This window comes from Ranitomeya variabilis, chromosome 3 (assembly GCF_051348905.1).
Source record: "Ranitomeya variabilis isolate aRanVar5 chromosome 3, aRanVar5.hap1, whole genome shotgun sequence".
Lineage (NCBI taxonomy): Eukaryota > Metazoa > Chordata > Amphibia > Anura > Dendrobatidae > Ranitomeya > Ranitomeya variabilis.
The window spans coordinates 517185291-517208180 of NC_135234.1; the positions used below are offsets into that span (position 1 = coordinate 517185291).

Below are 22890 nucleotides of genomic sequence, written 5' to 3' on the forward strand. Positions count from 1 at the left end.
TGGCAATATGACTGTCAGAAAATGTTCATTAAACGGTTAGGGGTGAGGTTAGGGGTAGAGTTAGGGTTAGGGTTTGGATCCCTTTATCACCTTGATGGTGGTGGGTGGCTTTTCAGTGTGTTTTCTGGTTTTTTTCTATAAAAACGCATGCGTTTACATAGACAGCAATGCATTTTTTTGCCGCGAAAAAACGCATGCGTTTTTTCGCGGCAAAAAAACGCGCAAGAAAATACTGCAGGTAGCATTTTTGAAAATGAACGCATGCAGACAAAAAACGCATGCGTTTGAAAACGCGACCAAACGCATGTGCAAAAAAAACGCATGCGTTTTCAATGTTAAATATAGGAAAAAAACGCATGCGTTTTTTGTGCAAAAAACGCTGCAGACAAAAACGCAAGTGTGAAACCAGCCTAAGGGCATTTTTGTGTTGTTTTGCCTGCTCTAAAGGTCGTTTACCTTTTGTTGTTGCTTAGGGGTTTATGGAGCAAATAAACCCGCACGGACTTTTTAAATAAGCGTGCTCCCTGTCTTCCTCCTTCCGCACATGAGTGAGTACGATCTCTACACCCTATATACAGGCCCACTCACTGATTCCAGGATTGTAGACACCTGTGATGCTAATTAGTGGACACACGATGATTTAACATGTCCCTTTTGTCACATTATTTTCAGGGATACCATCATTTCTGTCCAGGCAGATTTCATGAATTTTATTTTTTTTTTAATTCTGTGGAAGCATGGTTGAAAAGCAATGCCTGACTTTCATATGTTCATTCTCATAGATCTTTGATTTATTATTACTTTTGTCAGATTCAAGTTATTTCTGTGACCATTGTGGGTTTTTCTGTCATTCAAAGAGGGATACCAACAATTTTGACCACGTGTGTATTTTATCTAAAATGGGCAGTTTTTAAAGAGTAGTTACAGTATATCATAGGCTGGTTTCACATTTGCGTAGGGCAGAGCTGCGGAGGGCTGCGTAATTCCTCCATTAAGCCCTGCCCACTGCTACACCTCTTCCATTCAGCTCCACCTATGTCGGCATGCGTCCTGCATACCTGTCTTTAACATTGGGTACGCAGGCCATGCGAATGTATGCGGATGCCTCCACATGCGTCATTTTGACGCTGCGTCGAACGCAACATGTTGCATTTTGTCGGCGTAGTGTCAAAATGACACATGCGGACGCATCCGCATACATCCGCATGGCCTGCATAACCAATGTTAAAGATAGGTACGCTGGACGAATGCCGACGTAGGCGGAGCTGAATGGAAGAGGTGCGGCAGTGGGTGGGGCTTAACGGAGGAACTACGCAGCCCTCTGCAGCTCTGCCCTACGCAAATGTAAAACCAGCCATAATTAGCTATAATTTCCTTTTAATATCTCCGCCAAGTTAAAAAGTCTGCCTCAACTTCAGTTCAAGAGATGCTCCACTTCCCAATCTCTCGTCTTCCTAATTGTTGGTGGCAATGGACACTTCATGGGCAGTTCAGGCTAGCAGTGCTGCCTAGAACTGTACACTCCTGATGCAGCTACGTGAGGCAGCTTTCCTTCTGCAGCATCAGATGTGCAGTGGGAATGAAGCTGGCCTGGATCGGGCAATAACCGCACGCTCCATGAATCCTAGCCAGCTTTAGTGCAGTGCTTACAGAGTCAACACAAAAGAGCTTGTAAGCACCACTCATGCTTGAAACTTCTGCTAGACAGCAGTATTGGTTGGAATCTATGACAATAAGATGTCAGGAGAACAGGAAAGAATTTTAATTAAAAGTAAATTACAAAGCTGTTTTTACAAGCACTATATAATCACATGCATCTTTCAAGGTGGGAATAACCCTTTAGAAAGTCTAATGTGTACTAAGATTTAATACATACCATAGATGTATAAGAAATGGAGCTCAGAAGGCCGTGGTGGAAGAAAAGGCCATGATGCACCGATGATTGCATATGATGCCCTCTTAGGAGCTGGTGAGGATTGGAAAGAGCTCTGCAGTCGAGCCATGTTCCATGGAGGTAAGAGACTCAAAATCATTGTGTATATATCATAGTATATGTGAAATAAGTATTGAACATGTGCTTTTGACATGAAATTCTCCCCAGATGTCAGTAACAACCCATCCAATTGTAATAGTATGCAGGTACTGAGTGTGTCACCAAGGAACAGACAGACCAACAGTTGAGGGGTTTAGTAACAGGAATCAGGTTCTCCTCGCAGGGAGGAAGCAATGGAAAATAACTAGCAATAAAACAGTGCAAAAATATGGGAGTCAAACAGTGTAACAGAAGTAAGCAGGATTTCTTGAGAAAAGAACACTTAGGGTACGTGTCCACGTTCAGGATTGCATCAGGATTTGGTCAGGATTTTACGTAGGTAAAATCTGCACCTGAGGTCACTGGCAGGTCACCTGCGATTTTCATGCATTGTTTGACGCGTCGTCGCATTGTAAGGACATGCTGCGTTCTGAAAAGACGTCCGTTTACGCGGGTCTGCCGCATGCGCCTTTTAACGCATAGTGGAGATGGGATTTCATGAAATCCCCTCCACTATGCTGTAACATCTGGATGCTGCGTGTTTGACGCTGCGGCTCTACGCAGCATCAAACACGTAGAGTTTCCTGAACATGGAAACATACCCTTATCAGTCTGATGAGGACTTGCTTGAAGGGTCGTCTTCTCCAACGTAGGCGCCGAGAAACAGCGGCACTTGTCATCCCTCTGTTGTCCGTGGGCTGAGTAGTCTCTAGGAGCCCGCTGCCTGGGGTTTCGGGAGTTAATGTGATATGCACAGGCTCTGAGTCTTTAGCTTTTATGGCACAGCCTATCCCGGGAAAACGATGGTCAGTCTATTATTAAGTATCTCACCAGGAATCAGGGGCTCTGCACTGATACCATGGGTACCAGGGGTCACAGTCTCTGTACTGATACTGCGGGTACCAGGGGGTCGCAGTCTCTACACGGGCCAATGTCTCTACACGGGTCTCAAAGCGCCCCTCTCCAGACACAGCAGAGTCCGCTTTCATGTACTCACAAGATGCAGTCTTTCTGGGCAATCTCCCTGTATTTGTCCTCTGACCGGGAGCTCTCTCTCTCTCCCGGAGCGCAGCTGCACCCTGCTCTGACCGCTGCTCACGCTGCTCTGTTCCTTATGCGCATGCCTTTCCTGCTCTCTGCCCGGCTTCCTTTCTGTCCCAGTCTCTAAGTCTGCCCCCTGGGGAACCTGTAGCACAGCTCAATGGTTCCAGGCATAGAGCTGAGAAGGTAACCGCCCCCGGACTCTTCTTGTGCTTCACCTCCTTACACAATCCACACAGGCAAAGAAATCAAACGATAGATGGCCATAAATTAAGTTATGTGTAATAATGAGAAATGACACAGGGAAAAAGTCCAGAGCCTCTCACCTAGCCAAATCAGTTCTCATGCTTCGCACTGACGAGGGCCAACAGCCCAAAACACCGTGTCAGTGATTTGAGATACTGATTTGGCTTTTATCCTAAGTCATATTGCACGACTCGTTAAAGGGTTGATTGTGACTTGTAGGATCGCTACTTCCAACAGGTGGCGCTATAGAGTTAAGTCCTCTTTTTCTCGGATGAGGCAATTTGCATATTTAATTTCCCAAAGGAGCATTGCACGGCGAATAAGCCTCCTTACCTTGACAAGCCAGCTGGTATGTCACTCTCCATAAGGAGAAACGTTACCCCTTAGACCCCAGTCCAGAGCCTCTCACCTAGCCAAATCAGTTCTCATGCTTCGCACTGACGAGGGCCAACAGCCCGAAACACCGTGTCTGCGAATTGAGATACTGATTTGGCTTTTATCCTAAGTCATATTGCACGACTCGTTAAAGGGTTGATTGTGACTTGTAGGATCGCTACTTCCAACAGGTGGCGCTATAGAGCTAAATCCTCTTTTTCTCGGAAGAGGCAATTTGCATAACACGCTTACTGAAATTTATTTAATACTTTATGCAAAAGTCTTTGTTGCTGATGACAGATTCAAGACGCCTCCTGTATGGAGAAATTAGTCGCATGCTTTGCTCAGATGTGACTTTTGTTCATTCTTACACACAAATACTCTTCAAATCCTGAAGGTTCCATGGGCTCTTTCAATGAACTCTGAGCTTTAGTTCCCACCATAAATTTTCTGTTAGTTTCAGGTCAGGTGATTGGCTGGGTTATTCTAGCAGATTTATTTTCTTTTTCTAAAACTAATTGAGAGTTTCCTTGGCTGTATTTTTTTGTTACCATTGTCTTGCTGAAATATCCTCCCTTGTTTCATCTTCATCATCCTGGTAAATGGCAGCAGATTTTTATCAACAATGTCTCAGGACATTTGTCCATTAATCCTTCCTTCAATCACAAGAAGTTTGTCAGTGCCGTATGCTGAAAAACAGCCACACACAATGATGTTCCCACATACAAATTTCACTGTTGGTATGGTGTTTTTGGAGCAATATGTTGCACCTTTTGGCCTCTAAGCATGGTGTGTATTAGGGCATCCAAAGAGTTCAATTTTGGTCTCATCTGACCAGACTTATATTTTTCCACCATTTCACAAGCTTGTCTAAATGTTTTTGAGCAAGTTTTAAACTCGCTTAAGCTTGCTGTTTGTTCAGCAATGGAGTCTTGTATGGTGAATGTGCAAGCAGGCTATGGAGGTTGAGTGCATTACTTATAGTTTTCTTTGAAAAAATGTGCCTGCTGATTCCAGGTGTTTCTGTGGCTCTCCACAGGTGCTTCTTGGCTCTTGTACAACTCTTCTCATAGTTCTTTTCACTCCTCTGTCTGAAATCTCATGGGCAGCACCTGGTTGTGACTGGTTTATGGTGATATTATGCTCTTTTCATTTCTCGATTATGGTCCCAACAGTACTCACTGGAACCTTCAGTAGTTTAGAAATTCTGTAACCAACACCATTAGTATGTTTTGCAACAATAAGGTTGTGAAGGTCTTGAGACAGATCACTGGTTTTACCCATCATGAGATGTTTCTTGTGTGACACCTTGGTAATGAAACACCTTTTTATAGGCCATCAGTTGAACCAGCTGATGTTTAATTGTTTAAAGTAAGGTACATTCTCTGTAAATCAGTAGGCTGTGTGTTAGGAGTCAAGTTCCCACCGCTGCACAGGGGGAATCTCAAGCCATGTCTGCCGTGGTCTCCCATACTACATCAGCCGCAGTGGAGCCTGCTCAGCAGAGACGTCGGTCCCAGCGTCTCACTCAGTCTGATACTGTGCAAAGGGTTACTGCTGCCTTTCCAGGCTCTGCTGTTGTAGCCTGCACTGGTCAGCCGCGAGCAGGCTTTTCTGGGACTAAGTCCTGCTTTGTGCACACTGAGCATGCCCAAGGTAAGACCTCTCATTGGAGGTCAGGGGTCACATGCTCAGGTACTGCAGAAGCTATCATTGGTCCTCTAGCAAGGTCCTGAAGTTGCTCAGGTACTGTAGCAACTTCCATTGGTTCCCTAGGAAGGTCCTGAAGCTGCTGCAGCTATAAAAGGTTTGCATGGCCGCAAGACCATGCACTAGTATCACCTCATGTCATGAGCTTGTTATTTGTGGTCGTGCCTGTATGTGTGTATTCAAGGACCCGGCTGAAATAAGCCCCTAGAATTCCGGCACCTCCGGTGAGGAGTTTGCATCTATGTGTTCAGGGACCCGACTGAAATAAACCCCTGGAATACTGGCACCACCGGTGAGAAGTTTTCATGTGCTTTTCTGGGTGCATGACCACTGACTGCCATCAGCTCAGCTGTGTTCCCCTGTGAAGCTAACAGGGCACAGCATCTTATTTCTAGCGACTCTGTGGAGTTAACAGAGTTTGCTTATACCGCCATATAGCACCGCCATTTGCCAGCAGCAGGTTCCGCTCCTGTCCGGTGGACCTGGGTTGCGAACGCACCTATTTATACATATATATATATACTTGGTGCGTTCCGCCATCCCTAACATAATACTAGCGCCAGGGTCTAGCTAGTAAATGGCGGACAAACAGCAATCCTTGCGGTACAACCAGCAGCTGTAGGGTAGGTTGGCGGCTCGCGAGCGCACAACCTCAGCTGTGGATGTTAATGCAGTTGCTGTTCAGGCTGCTAGCGTGGCGGCAGCAACCCGCCTCCCGCTGCCAGAAATTTTTTCTGGTGATAGTAAATCTTGTAGGGGTTTCATGAGCCAGTGCTCTATACACCTCGAGTTTCTGGCCGCACGTTTCTCCACAGAGCGGACAAAGGTGGGATTTATTGTGTCTCTCCTGTCGGACAGGGCGTTGGAGTGGGTTACGCCGCTGTGGGAGCGTGGCGATCATGTGGTGCAGAGTGCTCCGCTGTTTCTGAGCATTCTGAAACAGGTTTTTTTAGGGCCTCGAGTCACCCATGATACAGTGCTCCAACTGTTGGCATTGACTCAGGGCTCGTCTTTGGTCAGCCATTTTGCCGTCCACTTCCGCACCCTAGCATCTGAGCTGGAGTGGTTGGATAAAGCCCTTATCCCTATATTTTGGAGGGGGCTGGCTGACCACGTGAAGGACGCTCTGGCCTCAAGGGAGATTCCTGCCACACTGGAGGAGTTAATAGCTGTGTCTACCCGTATTGACCTCCGTTTTCACGAGCGGAGGTTAGAGCGGGCCCAGTGTAGGCAGAGGTTTTGGCTGGTTCCCGCCTTCGCCAAACTTTTGGAATCTCCGGTCCTGGTTCCTGAGTCACATGAGGCCGTGGAAGTGTCGCGAGCGGGATCTAAGTCCCGGACCGCTCGTGCACTCAAGGTCTGCCATGTTTGCCAGCAGTCAGGACATCTTGCCACCAGATGTTCACAGGGGTCGAGGAAACGTCAGCGTGTAGTGGTAGTAGGTGGAGGTACACTAGACACGACGATGTTTGCCTCCAAATTGTCCTTTAAGGGGACAATTACAATAGGCACATTCACTCACTCAGTAGAGCTCTGTGTGGATTCTGGGGCGGAGGGCAATTTTATGTCTTCTGCCTTCGCCCAACGCCATGCAATACCCATGGTAATGCTAGCTCAACCAGTATCTGTACGAGTGGTGAATGGGTCGACACTGCCCTCACAGATAACACACCAGACCATCCCTTTCACTCTGTCCTTGTCGCCATCTCATCAGGAGATTATATCTCTGCTCGTCATTCCTGAGGGAATTGATGAGATCCTGTTAGGGATGCCTTGACTACGGTATCACTCTCCTCATATCGAGTGTTCCACAGACAGAATTTTAGGATGGGGTGAATCTTTTGGGGGTAGATGTCAGAGGGAAAGTGTTCAGGTTGTTACAACTGAGGTACCCACAGATTTATCCTCTCTCCTCAAGCAATATTGGCCCTATGTGGACGTGTTCTCCAAAAGGGCTGCGGAGACCCTTCCGCCTCACCACCCCTATGACTGTCCAATTGAACTCTTGCCTGGTGCTGAGCCTCTCCGGGGTCGAGTCTATCCGTTGTCTCTCCCGAAGACTGAGGCAATGTCACAGTATATCCGAGAGAATCTGGCAAGAGGATTCATTAGGAAGTCAGTGCCACCTGCAGGGGCTGGGTTCTTCTTCGTACAGAAGAAGAGTGGAGAACTGCGTCCATGCATAAACTACAGGGGTCTTAACGCCATCACTGTTAAGAATAAGTACCCACTACCCCTGATATCTGAGCTTTTTGATAGGCTACGGGGAGCAAAGGTATTTACTAAATTAGATCTGTGGGGTGCTTACAACCTGATTCACATCCGTGAGGGGGACGAATGGAAGACGGCTTTTAACACCAGGGATGGGCACTATGAATATCTGGTGATGCCCTTCGGGCTCTGTAATGCCCCAGCCCTTTTTCCAAGACTTTGTAAACAACATCTTCCGGGATATGCTTCCACCTCGGGAGTATTTTATCTGGATGATATTCTCATCTACTCTGTTGTGAATTTACCTTTTTGGCTCCCTCTAGTGGTTACTAGTGATTTGACTCTGGGAATGTCTGCCATCCCTTGTATGCTCACCTGGGTCGTTAGGTCAGGGGTGTTGCTATATAAGCTCCCTGGACCTTCAGTTCAATGCCTGGCAACGTTGTAATCAGAGCTAATCTGTTGTGCTCTTGTCTACTGATCCTGGTTCCTGCTAGATTAAGCTAAGTCTGCTTTCTTGCTTTTTGCTATTTGTTTTTGTTTGCATTTTTGTCCAGCTTGTACATAATCTGTATCCTAACCTTGCTGGAAGCTCTAGGGAGGCTGGAGTTCTCCCCCCGGGCCGTTAGACGGTTCGGGGGTTCTTGAATTTCCAGTGTGGATTTTTGATAGGGTTTTTGTTGACCATATAAGTTATCTTACTACATTCTGCTATTAGTAAGTGGGCCTCTCTTTGCTAAACCTAGTTCATCTCTGTGTTTGTCATTTCCTCTTACCTCACCGTTATTATTTGTGGGGGGCTTGTATCCAACTTTTGGGGTCTATTCTCTGGAGGCAAGAGAGGTCTTTGTTTTCCTCTTCTCGGGGTAGTTAGTCCTCCGGCTGGCGCGAGACATCTAGCGACCAACGTAGGCATGTTCCCCGGCTACTTCTAGTGTTGGCGTTAGGAGTAGATATATGGTCAACCCAGTTACCACTGCCCTATGAGCTGGATTTTTGTACTTCGCAGACTTACTTGTTCCTCTGAGACCCTCGCCATTGGGGTCATAACAGTTTGCCAGGCCAGTATTAAATGTTAAATGCATTGCAGAAGCGGGATTATAAGAAAGAAAATTCTGAGTTTTTTTTTTTCTCTTTCTCATTTTTTTTTCTTTTCCCCTTTACCTCTGAGTGGCTTGTGTTTGCTGCAGACATGAATGTCCAGACCTTGATTACAGGTGTGGACCAGCTTACTGCTCGTGTGCAGGGCATACAAGATTATGTTATCAGAAATCCTATGTCAGAACCTAAGATACCGATTCCTGAACTGTTTTCCGGAGACCGATTTAAATTTAGAAATTTCAGGAATAATTGTAAATTGTTTTTGTCCCTGAGACCCTGTTCATCTGGAGACTCCGCTCAGCAAGTGAAAATTGTTATTTCTTTTTTACGGGGCGACCCTCAGGATTGGGCCTTCTCGCTGGCGCCAGGAGATCCGGCATTGGCTGATATTGATGCGTTTTTTCTGGCGCTCGGTTTGCTTTATGAGGAACCCAATCTTGAGATTCAGGCAGAAAAAGCCTTGCTGGCTATGTCTCAGGGCCAGGACGAGGCTGAAGTGTATTGCCAAAAATTTCGGAAATGGTCCGTGCTGACCCAGTGGAACGAGTGTGCATTGGCTGCAAATTTCAGAAATGGCCTTTCTGAAGCCATTAAGAATGTGATGGTGGGTTTTCCCATTCCCACAGGTCTGAATGATTCCATGGCCCTGGCAATTCAAATCGACCGGCGATTGCGGGAGCGCAAAACCGCAAATTCCCTCATGGTGTTGTCTGAACAGGCACCTGATTTAATGCAATGTGATAGAATCCTGACTAGAAATGAGCGGAAAATTCATAGACGCCAGAATGGCTTGTGTTACTACTGTGGTGATTCTACACATGTTATCTCAGCATGCTCTAAACGTCTTACTAGGGTTGTTAGTCCTGTCGCCATTGGTAATTTGCAACCTAAATTTATTCTATCTGTAACTTTGATTTGCTCACTGTCATCGTATCCTGTCATGGCATTTGTAGACTCAGGTGCTGCCCTGAGTCTGATGGATCTGTCATTTGCCAAGCGCTGCGGTTTTGTTCTGGAGCCATTGGAAAATCCTATCCCTCTTAGGGGTATTGATGCTACGCCTTTGGCAAAAAATAAACCGCAGTTTTGGACACAGGTTACCATGTGCATGACTCCCGAACATCGGGAGGTGATACGTTTTCTTGTTCTGCATAAGATGCATGATTTGGTTGTTTTGGGTTTGCCATGGTTACAGACCCATAATCCAGTCTTGGACTGGAAGGCAATGTCGGTGTCAAGTTGGGGCTGCCATGGAATTCATGGAGATTCCCTGCCCTTGTCTATTGCTTCTTCTACGCCTTCGGAAGTTCCGGCGTATTTGTCTGATTATCAGGATGTCTTCAGCGAGTCTAAGTCCAGTGCACTGCCTCCTCATAGGGAATGTGACTGTGCAATAGATTTGATTCCTGGCAGTAAGTTTCCTAAGGGGAGACTGTTTAATTTGTCGGTACCTGAACATACCGCGATGCGTTCATATATCAAGGAGTCTCTTGAGAAGGGGCATATCCGTCCTTCTTCTTCCCCTCTTGGTGCGGGATTCTTTTTTGTGGCCAAAAAGGACGGATCTTTGAGGCCTTGTATTGACTATCGGCTTTTAAACAAGATCACTGTCAAATTTCAGTATCCTTTGCCGCTGTTGTCAGACTTGTTTGCCCGGATTAAAGGTGCCAAGTGGTTCACCAAGATAGACCTTCGTGGTGCGTACAACCTTGTGCGCATTAAGCAAGGCGATGAATGGAAAACCGCATTCAATACGCCCGAAGGTCATTTTGAGTACTTGGTGATGCCATTTGGGCTCTCTAATGCACCTTCAGTTTTTCAGTCCTTCATGCATGACATTTTCCGGAAGTATCTGGATAAATTTTTGATTGTTTATCTGGATGATATTCTGTTTTTTTCTGATGATTGGGACTCGCATGTGGAGCAGGTCAGGATGGTTTTTAAGATTTTGCGTGAAAATTCTTTGTTTGTTAAAGGCTCAAAGTGTCTCTTTGGTGTACAGAGGGTTCCCTTTTTGGGGTTCATTTTTTCCCCTTCTGCTGTGGAGATGGACCCAGTCAAGGTCCGAGCTATTCATGATTGGACTCAACCCTCGTCAGTTAAGAGTCTTCAGAAGTTCTTGGGTTTTGCTAACTTCTACCGTCGTTTTATCGCAAATTTTTCTAGCGTTGTTAAACCATTGACGGATATGACCAAGAAAGGCTCTGATGTAGCTAACTGGGCTCCTGCTGCCGTGGAGGCTTTCCAGGAGTTGAAACGCCGGTTTACTTCGGCGCCTGTTTTGTGCCAACCTGACACCTCACTTCCCTTTCAGGTGGAGGTGGATGCTTCGGAGATTGGGGCAGGGGCCGTTTTGTTGCAGAGAGGCCCTGGTTGCTCTACTATGAGACCTTGTGCCTTTTTCTCCAGGAAGTTTTCGCCGGCAGAGCGAAATTATGATGTGGGCAATCGGGAGTTGTTGGCCATGAAGTGGGCATTTGAGGAGTGGCGTCATTGGCTCGAGGGTGCTAAGCATCGTGTGATGGTCTTGACTGATCACAAAAATCTGATGTATCTCGAGTCTGCTAAACGCCTGAATCCTAGACAGGCCCGCTGGTCATTGTTTTTCTCCCGTTTTGACTTTGTGGTCTCGTATTTACCAGGTTCTAAGAATGTGAAGGCCGATGCTCTGTCTAGGAGCTTTGTGCCTGATGCTCCTGGAGTCGCTGAACCTGTGGGTATTCTTAAGGAAGGAGTTATCTTGTCAGCTATTTCTCCTGATCTGCGGCGTGTGTTGCAGAGATTTCAGGCTGGTAGGCCTGACTCTTGTCCATCTGACAGATTGTTTGTGCCTGCTAAATGGACCAGCAGAGTCATTTCCGAGGTTCATTCCTCAGTGTTGGCAGGGCACCCGGGAATTTTTGGCACCAGAGATCTGGTGGCCAGGTCCTTTTGGTGGCCTTCCTTGTCAAGGGATGTGCGGTCATTTGTGCAGTCCTGTGGAACTTGTGCTCGAGCTAAGCCTTGCTGTTCTCGTGCCAGCGGGTTGCTCTTGCCCTTGCCTGTCCCGAAGAGACCTTGGACACACATCTCTATGGATTTCATTTCTGATCTTCCGGTGTCTCAGGGCATGTCTGTCATCTGGGTGATATGTGATCGTTTCTCCAAGATGGTCCATTTGGTTCCTTTGCCTAAGCTGCCCTCCTCTTCTGATCTGGTTCCTGTGTTCTTCCAGAACGTGGTTCGTTTGCACGGCATTCCTGAGAATATTGTGTCGGACAGAGGATCCTGTTGTGAATTTGGATTCTGGGCTCCCCCGGTGGCTACTGGTGGAATTGAACTTGTGACATCATCTTCCCTGTTCACCTGTTCTGATTAGATCTGGGTGTCGCTATATAACCTGGCTTCTCTGTTAGATGCTTGCCGGTCAACAATGTTATCAGAAGCCTCTCTGTGCTTGTTCCTGCTCCCAGACATCTACTAGATAAGTTGGACATTCGTCCATGTTTTGTTACTGTCATGATCTCCATGGCCAGAGAACTAGCATAAGCCTCAATAGGAACAAGCTCTTGGAAGATGTAACTGTACTGACCATGAACTAAACCTACCGCATCATCTAGAAGTAGCCAGGTAGCATGTCCTACTTTTTTTCCCTATATGCCCAGCGCCGGCCGGAGAACTAAATAATGCTAGCAGAGGGAAATATAAGACCTGACTCACCTCTAGAGAAATGCCCAAAAAGGAGACAGAAGCCCCCCACATATATTGGCGGTGATATGAGATGAAACAACAAACGCAGCAGGAAAATAGTTTTAGCAAATTTGAGGTCCGCTTTCTAGATAGCAGAAGACAGAAAGCATACTTTCATGGTCAGTAGAAAACCCTAACAAAACACATCCAGAAATTACTTTAGGACTCTGGCATTAACTCATAATACCAGAGTGGCAATTCCTGATCAACAAGAGCTTTCCAGACACAGTAACGAAACTGCAGCTGTGAACTGGAACCAAAATACAAAAACAAAACATGGACGAATGTCCAACTTATCTAGTAGATGTCTGGGAGCAGGAACAAGCACAGAGAGGCTTCTGATAACATTGTTGACCGGCAAGCATCTAACAGAGAAGCCAGGTTATATAGCGACACCCAGATCTAATCAGAACAGGTGAACAGGGAAGATGATGTCACAAGTTCAATTCCACCAGTAGCCACCGGGGGAGCCCAGAATCCAAATTCACAACAGGATCCCAGTTTGTTTCCAGGTTCTGGCGATCCTTTTGTGGTAGGATGGGCATTGATTTGTCGTTTTCGTCCGCTTTTCATCCCCAGACTAACGGACAAACGGAGCGAACTAATCAGACTCTGGAGGCTTATTTGAGGTGTTTTGTCTCTTCTGATCAGGATGATTGGGTGACCTTCTTGCCGTTGGCTGAATTTGCCCTTAATAATCGGGCTAGTTCCGCCACCTTAGTTTCGCCATTTTTCTGCAACTCTGGTTTCCATCCTCGTTTTTCCTCGGGACATGTGGAGCCTTCTGACTGTCCTGGGGTGGATTCTGTGGTGGATAGGTTGCAGCGGATCTGGAGTCATGTGGTGGACAACTTGAAGTTGTCACAGGAGAAGGCTCAGCGTTTTGCCAACCGCCGCCGCGGTGTGGGTCCCCGACTTCGCGTTGGGGATTTGGTATGGCTGTCTTCTCGATTTGTTCCTATGAAGGTCTCCTCTCCCAAATTTAAGCCTCGCTTCATTGGTCCTTACAAGATATTGGAAATCCTTAATCCTGTATCCTTTCGCCTGGATCTTCCGGTGTCGTTTGCCATTCACAACGTATTTCATAGGTCCTTGTTGCGGCGGTACGTTGTGCCTGTGGTCCCTTCTGCTGAGCCTCCTGCTCCGGTGTTGGTTGAGGGCGAGTTGGAGTACGTGGTGGAGAAGATCTTAGATTCTCGTCTCTCCAGGGGGAGGCTTCAGTACCTGGTCAAGTGGAAGGGCTATGGTCAGGAGGATAATTCCTGGGTGGTCGCCTCTGATGTGCATGCGGCCGATTTGGTTCGTGCCTTTCACACCGCTCATCCTGATCGCCCTGGTGGTCTTGGTGAGGGTTCGGTGACCCCTCACTAAGGGGGGGGTACTGTTGTGAATTTACCTTTTTGACTCCCTCTAGTGGTTACTAGTGATTTGACTCTGGGAATGTCTGCCATCCCTTGTATGCTCACCTGGGTCGTTAGGTCAGGGGTGTTGCTATATAAGCTCCCTGGACCTTCAGTTCAATGCCTGGCAACGTTGTAATCAGAGCTAATCTGTTGTGCTCTCGTCTACTGATCCTGGTTCCTGCTAGATTAAGCTAAGTCTGCTTTCTTGCTTTTTGCTATTTGTTTTTGTTTGCATTTTTGTCCAGCTTGTACATAATCTGTATCCTAACCTTGCTGGAAGCTCTAGGGAGGCTGGAGTTCTCCCCCCGGGCCGTTAGACGGTTCGGGGGTTCTTGAATTTCCAGTGTGGATTTTTGATAGGGTTTTTGTTGACCATATAAGTTATCTTACTACATTCTGCTATTAGTAAGTGGGCCTCTCTTTGCTAAACCTAGTTCATCTCTGTGTTTGTCATTTCCTCTTACCTCACCGTTATTATTTGTGGGGGGCTTGTATCCAACTTTTGGGGTCTATTCTCTGGAGGCAAGAGAGGTCTTTGTTTTCCTCTTCTAGGGGTAGTTAGTCCTCCGGCTGGCGCGAGACATCTAGCGACCAACGTAGGCATGTTCCCCGGCTACTTCTAGTGTTGGCATTAGGAGTAGATATATGGTCAACCCAGTTACCACTGCCCTATGAGCTGGATTTTTGTACTTCGCAGACTTACTTGTTCCTCTGAGACCCTCGCCATTGGGGTCATAACACTACTCTCCAGATATAGACTCCCACCGGAGAGATGTTTGCAAGGTCTTCGACCTCCTACGGGCTAACTCCCTCTATGCCAAGTTGGAGAACTGTGTGTTAGAGCAGGAGTCCTTGCCTTTCCTTGGCTATATTATCTCTACCCAGGGATTGGCTATGGATCCTGCCAAGCTACAGGCTGTGATGGACTGGCAGGAACCCCATTCTCTCAAAGCGGTGCAGCGCTTTATGGGGTTCATTAATTACTATTGCCAGTTCATTCCCCACTTCTCAACTTTGGTAGCTCTCTTGGTTGCCCTCACCAAGAAGGGAGCAAATCCCAAGTTGTGGTCGGAGGAGGTCTCCAAGGCCTTTCTCTCGATTAAGTCACACTTCGCTAGCGCTCCCATCCTACATTGCCCTGATGTGGATAAGTCATTTATTATGGAGGTGGATACCTCATCCGTTGGTGCTGGAGCAGTCCTCTTCCAAAAGGATGCTCAAGGTCGGAAGCATCCTTGCTTCTTCTTCTCTAAGACCTTTTCACCAGCGGAGAGGAATTATTCCATCGGGGACAGGGAGTTGCTAGCTATGAAGTTGGCTTTCTCAGAGTGGAGACATCTTCTGGAGGGAGCTCACTTTTCCTTCCAGGTGTTCACAGACCACAAGAACTTGGTGTATTTACAGACAGCCCAGCGGCTAAATTCTCGTCAGGCTAGATGGTCCCTGTTCTTCTCTCGGTTCCATTTCACCCTCCATTTTCTTTCCGGGGAGAAGAACGTTCGTGCCGATGCTCTCTCTCGCTCTGTAGTGTCATCAGAGGAGGAGGAGGAGCCTCGGCTTATTGTCCCTTCAGAGAGCCTGAGAACTGTGGCTCTGGTTTCGCTAGAGTCTGTCCCCCAGGCAAGACTTTTGTTTCATCTACTTTGTGACCGGAGGTTCTCTCTTGGGCTCACTTGTCCAGGGTGGGTGGACATTTTGGGACCAAGAGGACATTTGAGCTCTTGGCGAGGACGCACTGGTGGCCGCATATGGCCCGTGATGGTGGGGGCTATATTCTGGCGTGTGTCTCCTGCGCCAAGAATCGGTCTCCTCGGCAACGGCCTGCTGGGCAACTTTACCCCTTGACGGTGGCAGACAGGCCCTAGGAGATGGTCGGGATGGACTTCGTGGTAGGCTTACCCGAGTCTCTTAGCTGTACAGTTATCTGGGTAGTCACCTACCATTTTTCTAAGATGGTGCACTTGGTTCCGCTTCGATGGTTACCTTCTGCACCGGCTTTAGTGGCATTGTTCATCAAACATGTTTTCCGTCTACATGGCATGCCTGACAAAATTGTCAGTGACCGTGGTCCTCAGTTTGCGTCTCGGTTCTGGAGAGAACTCTGTCGTTTACTCAGCATTGAGCTGAATCTCTCTTCTGCATACCATCCCGAGATGAATGGGTTGATAGAGAGGGCCAACCAGACTCTGGTCACATACTTACAACATTTTGTCTCCACCAGGCAGGATGACTGGGCATCTTTGCTACCTTGGGCGGAATTTGCTTTGAACAACGCCGTAGCCGACTCTACCGGGCAGACTCCTTTTCTCCTTAATTATGGCCAGCATCCGCATGTTCCTGTGCCCATGCCCGTGTCATCCACCGATTTTAGGGTGGCAGACTGGGCATGTGACATTTGGGACCGCACACAGGATGCCATCCGGGCCTCCAAGGAGAGAATTAGGGTTTCTGCTGATGCACACTGGCACTCCGCTCCGACCTTTGCTCCTGGTGACTTAGTGTGGCTCTCCGCCCGTAACATCAGGCTGCAAGTTGAGTCCACAAAGTTTGCGCCTCGCTACATAGGCCCTTTCAAGGTTCTGGAACAGGTCAACCCTGTGGTCTACTGTTTGGCTATTCCTCCCCGCCTTGGTATCACCGACACGTTTCACGTTTCTCTCTTAAAGCCCGTCTATTTGTCCCGGTTTTCCGAGTCATCTGCCGGGAAATTGGGTTCATCCACGGATGAGTTTGAGGTAAATGCTATCGTGGGGTGCAAGGTGGTATGTGGCAAGAAATATTATCTGGTGGACTGGAAGGGTTACGGCCCACAGGACAGAACCTGGGAACCTGTGGAGAACATTCGGGCTCCGCTGCTCATTGCAGCCTTTGAGTGTAGCGAGGCCCAAGGAGGGGGGCCCTAGGGGGGTAATGTTAGGAGTCAAGTTCCCACCGCTGCACAGGGGGAATCTCGAGCCATGTCTGCTGCGGTCTCCCATTCTGCATCAGCCGCAGTGGAGCCTGCTCAGCGGAGACGTCGGTCCCAGCGTCTCACTCAGTCTGATACTATGTGTGTATTCAGGGACCCGGCTGAAATAAGCCCCTAGAATACCGGCACCTCCGGTGAGGAGTTTGCATGTATGTGTTCAGGGACCTAGCTGAAATAAGCCCCTAGAATACCAGCACCTCCGGTGAGGAGTGTTCGTGTGCTTTCCTGGGTGCGTGACCCCTGACTGCCATCAGCTCAGCAGTTAACTGTGTTCCCCTGTGACGCTAACAGGGCATAGCATCTTATTTCTAGCGACTCTGTGGAGTTATACCGCCATATAGCGCTGCCATTTGCCAGCAGCAGGTTTCTCTCCTGCACGGTGGACCCCGGGTTGCGAACTCACCTATATATATATATATATATATATATATATATATATATATATATATATATATATATATATATATATATATATATATATATATATATATATACTCGGTGCGTTCCGCAAACCCTAACACTGTCAGTGTAATGCTCACATGCCAGGTCCTCCAGAGAAAGTGACTTTCTGGCAAATAGAGAGAGGTCCTGGAAGGGATTCCATCACCAGGTTTTTGTTATATAATCTGAGAGCAGCATAATGTGGGGGAAAAGAGAGCGATTCCAGGGATGTGCAACTTATTAGGCTGCGTGTTGTATTTTCAATACAATCATTGTTTTATCTTCAGGAGATTGTCACAAGAGGACTAGGTCTCATGCTAGGCAGTCCAGGTAATGTAATCACCGCTAGACTCTAATGTGTAACATAAAACTTCAATTTTTATTATTAAATGCGTCTAAAATATAACAATATGTGAATAAACACCAACACCAATAAACTAAAATACAGAGGCACCCCAGAGAGGTGCCTGACCCTATATATCCTATCTCGCCCTGCCTGACAGCGGAGGTTGGCACACTATAACCTGCGCTTTGGCGCCCCCGCTCGTCGGCGAATCTCCCTTTCTGCCCTATTACACCCATCAAATGGCAGGGGAGTGAACAAAGATACTTAAAGGGTGCATAGGATAGTTAAGGAGAAGTCTGTGCTGCTTGTCTTCCAAATAGTATAGTTGGTTTAGATAAAAATTGTAACCTAACTAGTACTGTAGCTGACTAAAATATTACTACTAACCTAGATGATGCTGCATCCTGGATGTTAAACAGATATCTTCTTGTATGGATACATTAATATCTGACTGTAATATTGCTGATACTTTAGGCAGAAATCTATTTGTAATATATCTATAGAAAAACAGAATGGAAAATAGTAGTACACTTAACTTATCTTAGTCCTACTGGTGATAAATAGTCCTCAAGTATAAGCCAAGATGAAAAGATAGGGGTGGACTAGACCAAATATATTCTAAACACCCCCCCTTATAAACACAGATATCGATATCCTATATAATTGATGACCTGTTCAGGAACATAATACCGTATCCATATAATAGCAGTAATTAGTGTTGAATCCTACAACAATAACCCAATGGGAATAGATACAACCATATCAAAATAACTTTAGTAGGTCAGAAAAAGCAACACATACCCATCCCCAGATAATGCAATAAACTCCAGTATGAATGCACACTGCACGCCACAATAATGCAACAAAACAACACTCAATGCATTTCCCCTCCACTGAGGTTCATCAGGAGTATATGAATAAATCACTGCCAGCGATGCTTGGCATTGTTGCAATGCTTAGATAGACCATGCCCGGTGATACTTAGCTTTTTGCAGTCTTAATAGAGCAGGCTTGGTGGCCGAACTTTCAGAGTCAATCCTCCCTTATTAGTGATGCATGCACCATGCAACAATGCCAAGCATCGCTGGCAGTGATTTATTCATATACTCCTGATGAACCTCAGTGGAGGGGAAATGCGTTGAGTGTTGTTTTGTTGCATTATTGTGGCATGCAGTGTGCATTCATACTGGAGTTTATTGCATTATCTGGGGATGGGTATGTGTTGCTTTTTCTGACCTACTAAAGTTATTTTGATATGGTTGTATCTATTCCCATTGGGTTATTGTTGTAGGATTCAACACTAATTACTGCTATTATATGGATACGGTATTATGTTCCTGAACAGGTCATCAATTATATAGGATATCGATATCTGTGTTTATAAGGGGGGGTGTTTAGAATATATTTGGTCTAGTCCACCCCTATCTTTTCATCTTGGCTTATACTTGAGGACTATTTATCACCAGTAGGACTAAGATAAGTTAAGTGTACTACTATTTTCCATTCTGTTTTTCTATAGATATATTACAAATAGATTTCTGCCTAAAGTATCAGCAATATTACAGTCAGATATTAATGTATCCATACAAGAAGATATCTGTTTAACATCCAGGATGCAGCATCATCTAGGTTAGTAGTAATATTTTAGTCAGCTACAGTACTAGTTAGGTTACAATTTTTATCTAAACCAACTATACTATTTGGAAGACAAGCAGCACAGACTTCTCCTTAACTATCCCATGCACCCTTTAAGTATCTTTGTTCACTCCCCTGCCATTTGTTGGGTGTAATAGGGCAGGAAGGGAGAGCCGCCGACGAGCGGGGGCGCCAAAGCGCAGGTTATAGGGTGCCAACCTCCACTGTCAGGCAGGGCGAGATAGGATATATAGGGTCAGGCACCTCCCTGGGGTGCCTCTGTATTTTAGTTTATTGTTGTTGGTGTTTATTCACATATTGTTATATTTTAGACGCATTTGATAATAAAAATTGAAGTTTTATGTTACACATTAGAGTCTAGCGGTGATTACAAGATAAGATACTCTAATTATTTATCTCTACAGTATACTGTGGCAGTCCAGGTAATGTAACCTCACCCCCACAAATGATTGGCAACTTGCTGACATGATACCGAGTACGCCGGAAGCACCCAATCAGGAGTTTAGGCTGTGTTATTCAGAGCTCCGCATTGATAGCGCTGCTACAACTACATCAGAAAAAAACAGGGATTCTATCTAAACTACAAAAAGTAGTCCAGTAAGTGACTGCTGGAATCGAGGTCTCTGATCCTATATCATGTTGCTCTGAGATTACATAGCAACAAACCACTGACAGATTCACTTTACAGAGGGGCCTCAATAGCGTCAAAAGAAGCCTATTTATTAAGGTATTAGAAAATGACCTTTCTAAAACAATAATATGTTTAATAACCCATACTTTCTGACCACAATATGCATTGTGTAAATATGTAGTTCTAAATGTCAAACTGAATTTTTAGGGTCTTCTATCCCACATTTGATGCTTACACTATTTCTATAGATATTTTTTAGAACATTACACTTTTTGTTGCAGGAGAAAGTGCTGCTACTGGATCCATTGCAGGATGCTTGTTTGGATTGCTGTATGGTATAAACAATGTACCCAAGGGTTTATATCAGGAAATTGAACTAAAAGAAAAGCTCCAGAATCTGGGTGAAAAGCTCTACCAAGTATCTTCAAAAGAAAAGTAAAACTGCTATTTTCAATATATCAATTCTGAAGGAAAAACTACAAATTAGCAGTGTTTTAAGGTGCACGTGTGGGCTTTTTCCATTTCCTATGTTGATCTTATAAGTAGTTCTTACCTTACTTTGTGTTATTTTGGTCAGTTGCAGTCATTTTACCTCAGTTATGTCATGTAAAAACCAAACCCACTACTGAACTGTATGCATGTGGAGAAAGATATCTGTTTCACGTGTGATTGTAAAACTTCAGAATATGTAACTTACAAAACAAGTTGGTGAATAGTTCATGCATAATTTATACATACAGGACTTATGTATTAAGGTCTCCTGACAATGATTCATTTAGTTTGCTTGCCTTTTCAGTAGTAGAGTTTAAAGGGAACTGTCAAGTATAACAGTCAGGAGATCACGCAGATCCCTCCGCTGCCACCAATTTGTTAAGGAACAGCAGTCCGCTGCCTCCAATCGTCAGGACAATTATGCAATTGACTGATGAGTGACTCTGCTATTTTGACTATTAGGCCAGTTACTGAGGAACTCACAGTGAGTATCTAATATATACATCCAATTCCAATGCATGGAATATATATTCCCCAGAACGGTCACTGCCAACTCTAAAATAACAAAAATACCTAACTGCCAGCACCAATCGTTTATACGCGCTAATTGAACACCTGTTACAGACAGCGTATTGCTTCAGGGGAGTGGTTTATAGCGCATGAGGAAGAAATCTTTTCACATTTTATATATTTAATTCAAAAAGTAGGCAATGTTTATAAAAATATACAAAATTAACAAAACAATACAGTATAAACAATTACCGTATTTTGGGGACTATAAGACCCACCACAAATTTTGAGGAGGAAAATAGGAAACAAAATGTTTTAATCAAATGGTGGTGCCTCTTATAGCCCTTTTACAGTAGCTTACCAGTGGGGGGTGGCTGCTGTGGTGAAGCGGGATCCCAGGAAGCAGGTTGGCTGCTGCAGGAAGCTGGCAGCGGCACGAGTGAGGTGATGCCGCGTGCACTGGGCTGGGAGGAGGCAGTGTTCAGCAGGGCGAGGTTGCGGCGGTCTGGGGTTTAAGAAAATGTCGGGAGCCTCCGCATCTCGGATCCTTTGATCTCCATTTACGCATGCGACGCCTCTGGCGGCTATTTTCTAGGAGTCCACCACAGTGAAAAGGATGGGAAATTTCAACATTTTCTGGAAGCCCGAACCGCAGCAGCCTCACACTGTCGAACACCCCCTCCTTCCAGCCTGGGGCCCGCTGCAACCTCCCACTCTTGACACCGCCGCCACCAACTTCTCGCAGCAGTGACCCTGCCTCCTGGGACCCTGCCCCACCGCAGCCACCCCCCATGTGGTAAGGTAGATTATAAGACGCACCCCCATTTTACCCCAAAATTTCGGTAAAAAGTGGGTCTTATTCTCAAAAAAAATACAGTATATAAAAAAGGATGAACAGAAGAAATGTAATAAACTTGATGTCAAATGGTTGGCTCTGTCTCTTATAAAGGGGAGCTCTTGACTTTTAGGGAATAATTGTATAGAACCACAGTGCACTGTGTCTCTCAGGACTGACACTGATCATAGTTTGGTATTTGGTTTTATTAACACAAGTCACCCCATATACCCCCCCTCCGGTGACTCATAACAGGGCTGGTCATGGAATGTGGCTGGTGTACAGAAATTATGGGATCCTCAACTTCCACTATATCTTCTCCCCTGAAGGTCCCAGGTGGAGATATCAATGTCATATATCCTTTCTCAATTTTATCTTTCTATAGATAATAAATATGGCATGGACATTGTCATCCATCTGACCAGCGTTAAGTTGGGTAGTGTGCAGTGACATAAGACAATGCATTACGTTCATGACGACTCTGAAAATATGTTTTTCATATCTGTCATATCTATGATTTTCATAAAAACTTCAATTCATAATTTGCAATGGAGAGTGTTGTGAAATTGGATTCTGGGCTCCCCCGGTGGCCACTTGTGGAATTGAACTTGTGTGCATCATCCCCTCTGTTCACCTGCTCCTATCAGGATGTGGGAGTCGCTATATAACCTTGCTCCTCTGTCAGTTTCTTGCCGGTCAACAATGTAATCAGAAGCCTTCTGTGCTTGTTCCTGCTACTAGACAACTCCCAGCTAAGTTGGACTTTTGTCCTTGTGTGTTTTTGCATTTTGTTCCTGTTCACAGCTGCTGTTTCGTTACTGTGTCTGGAAAGCTCTTGTGATCGGAAATTGCCACTCTGGTGTTATGAGTTAATGCTAGAGTCTTAAAGGAATTTCTGGATGGTGTTTTGATAGGGTTTTCTGCTGACCATGAAAGTGTCCTTTCTGTCTTCCTGCTATCTAGAAAGCGGACCTCGATTTTGCTAAACCTATTTTCATACTACGTTTGTCATTTCATCTTAAATCACCGCCAATATATGTGGGGGCCTCTGTCTGCCTTTTGGGAAAATTTCTCTAGAGGTGAGCCAGGACTGTCTTTTCCTCTGCTAGGATTAGGTAGTTCTCCGGCTGGCGCTGGGCATCTAGGGTTAAAAAACGTAGGCA

General features: G+C 45.8%; 1 protein-coding gene across 1 annotated transcript in view; it reads left to right on the forward strand.

Moving 5' to 3' along the window:
- ADPRHL1 (ADP-ribosylhydrolase like 1) overlaps positions 1–21244 on the forward strand; it is a 102861-nt gene extending 81617 nt beyond the window's left edge. The window contains exons 6-7 of the mRNA XM_077296952.1: positions 1882–2014; positions 20172–21244. Coding sequence (XP_077153067.1) covers positions 1882–2014; positions 20172–20329 — 291 coding nt within the window. The 3' untranslated portion in view covers positions 20330–21244. The remainder of the gene's footprint in view (positions 1–1881; positions 2015–20171) is intronic.
- Positions 21245–22890: the final 1646 nt, after the last annotated feature.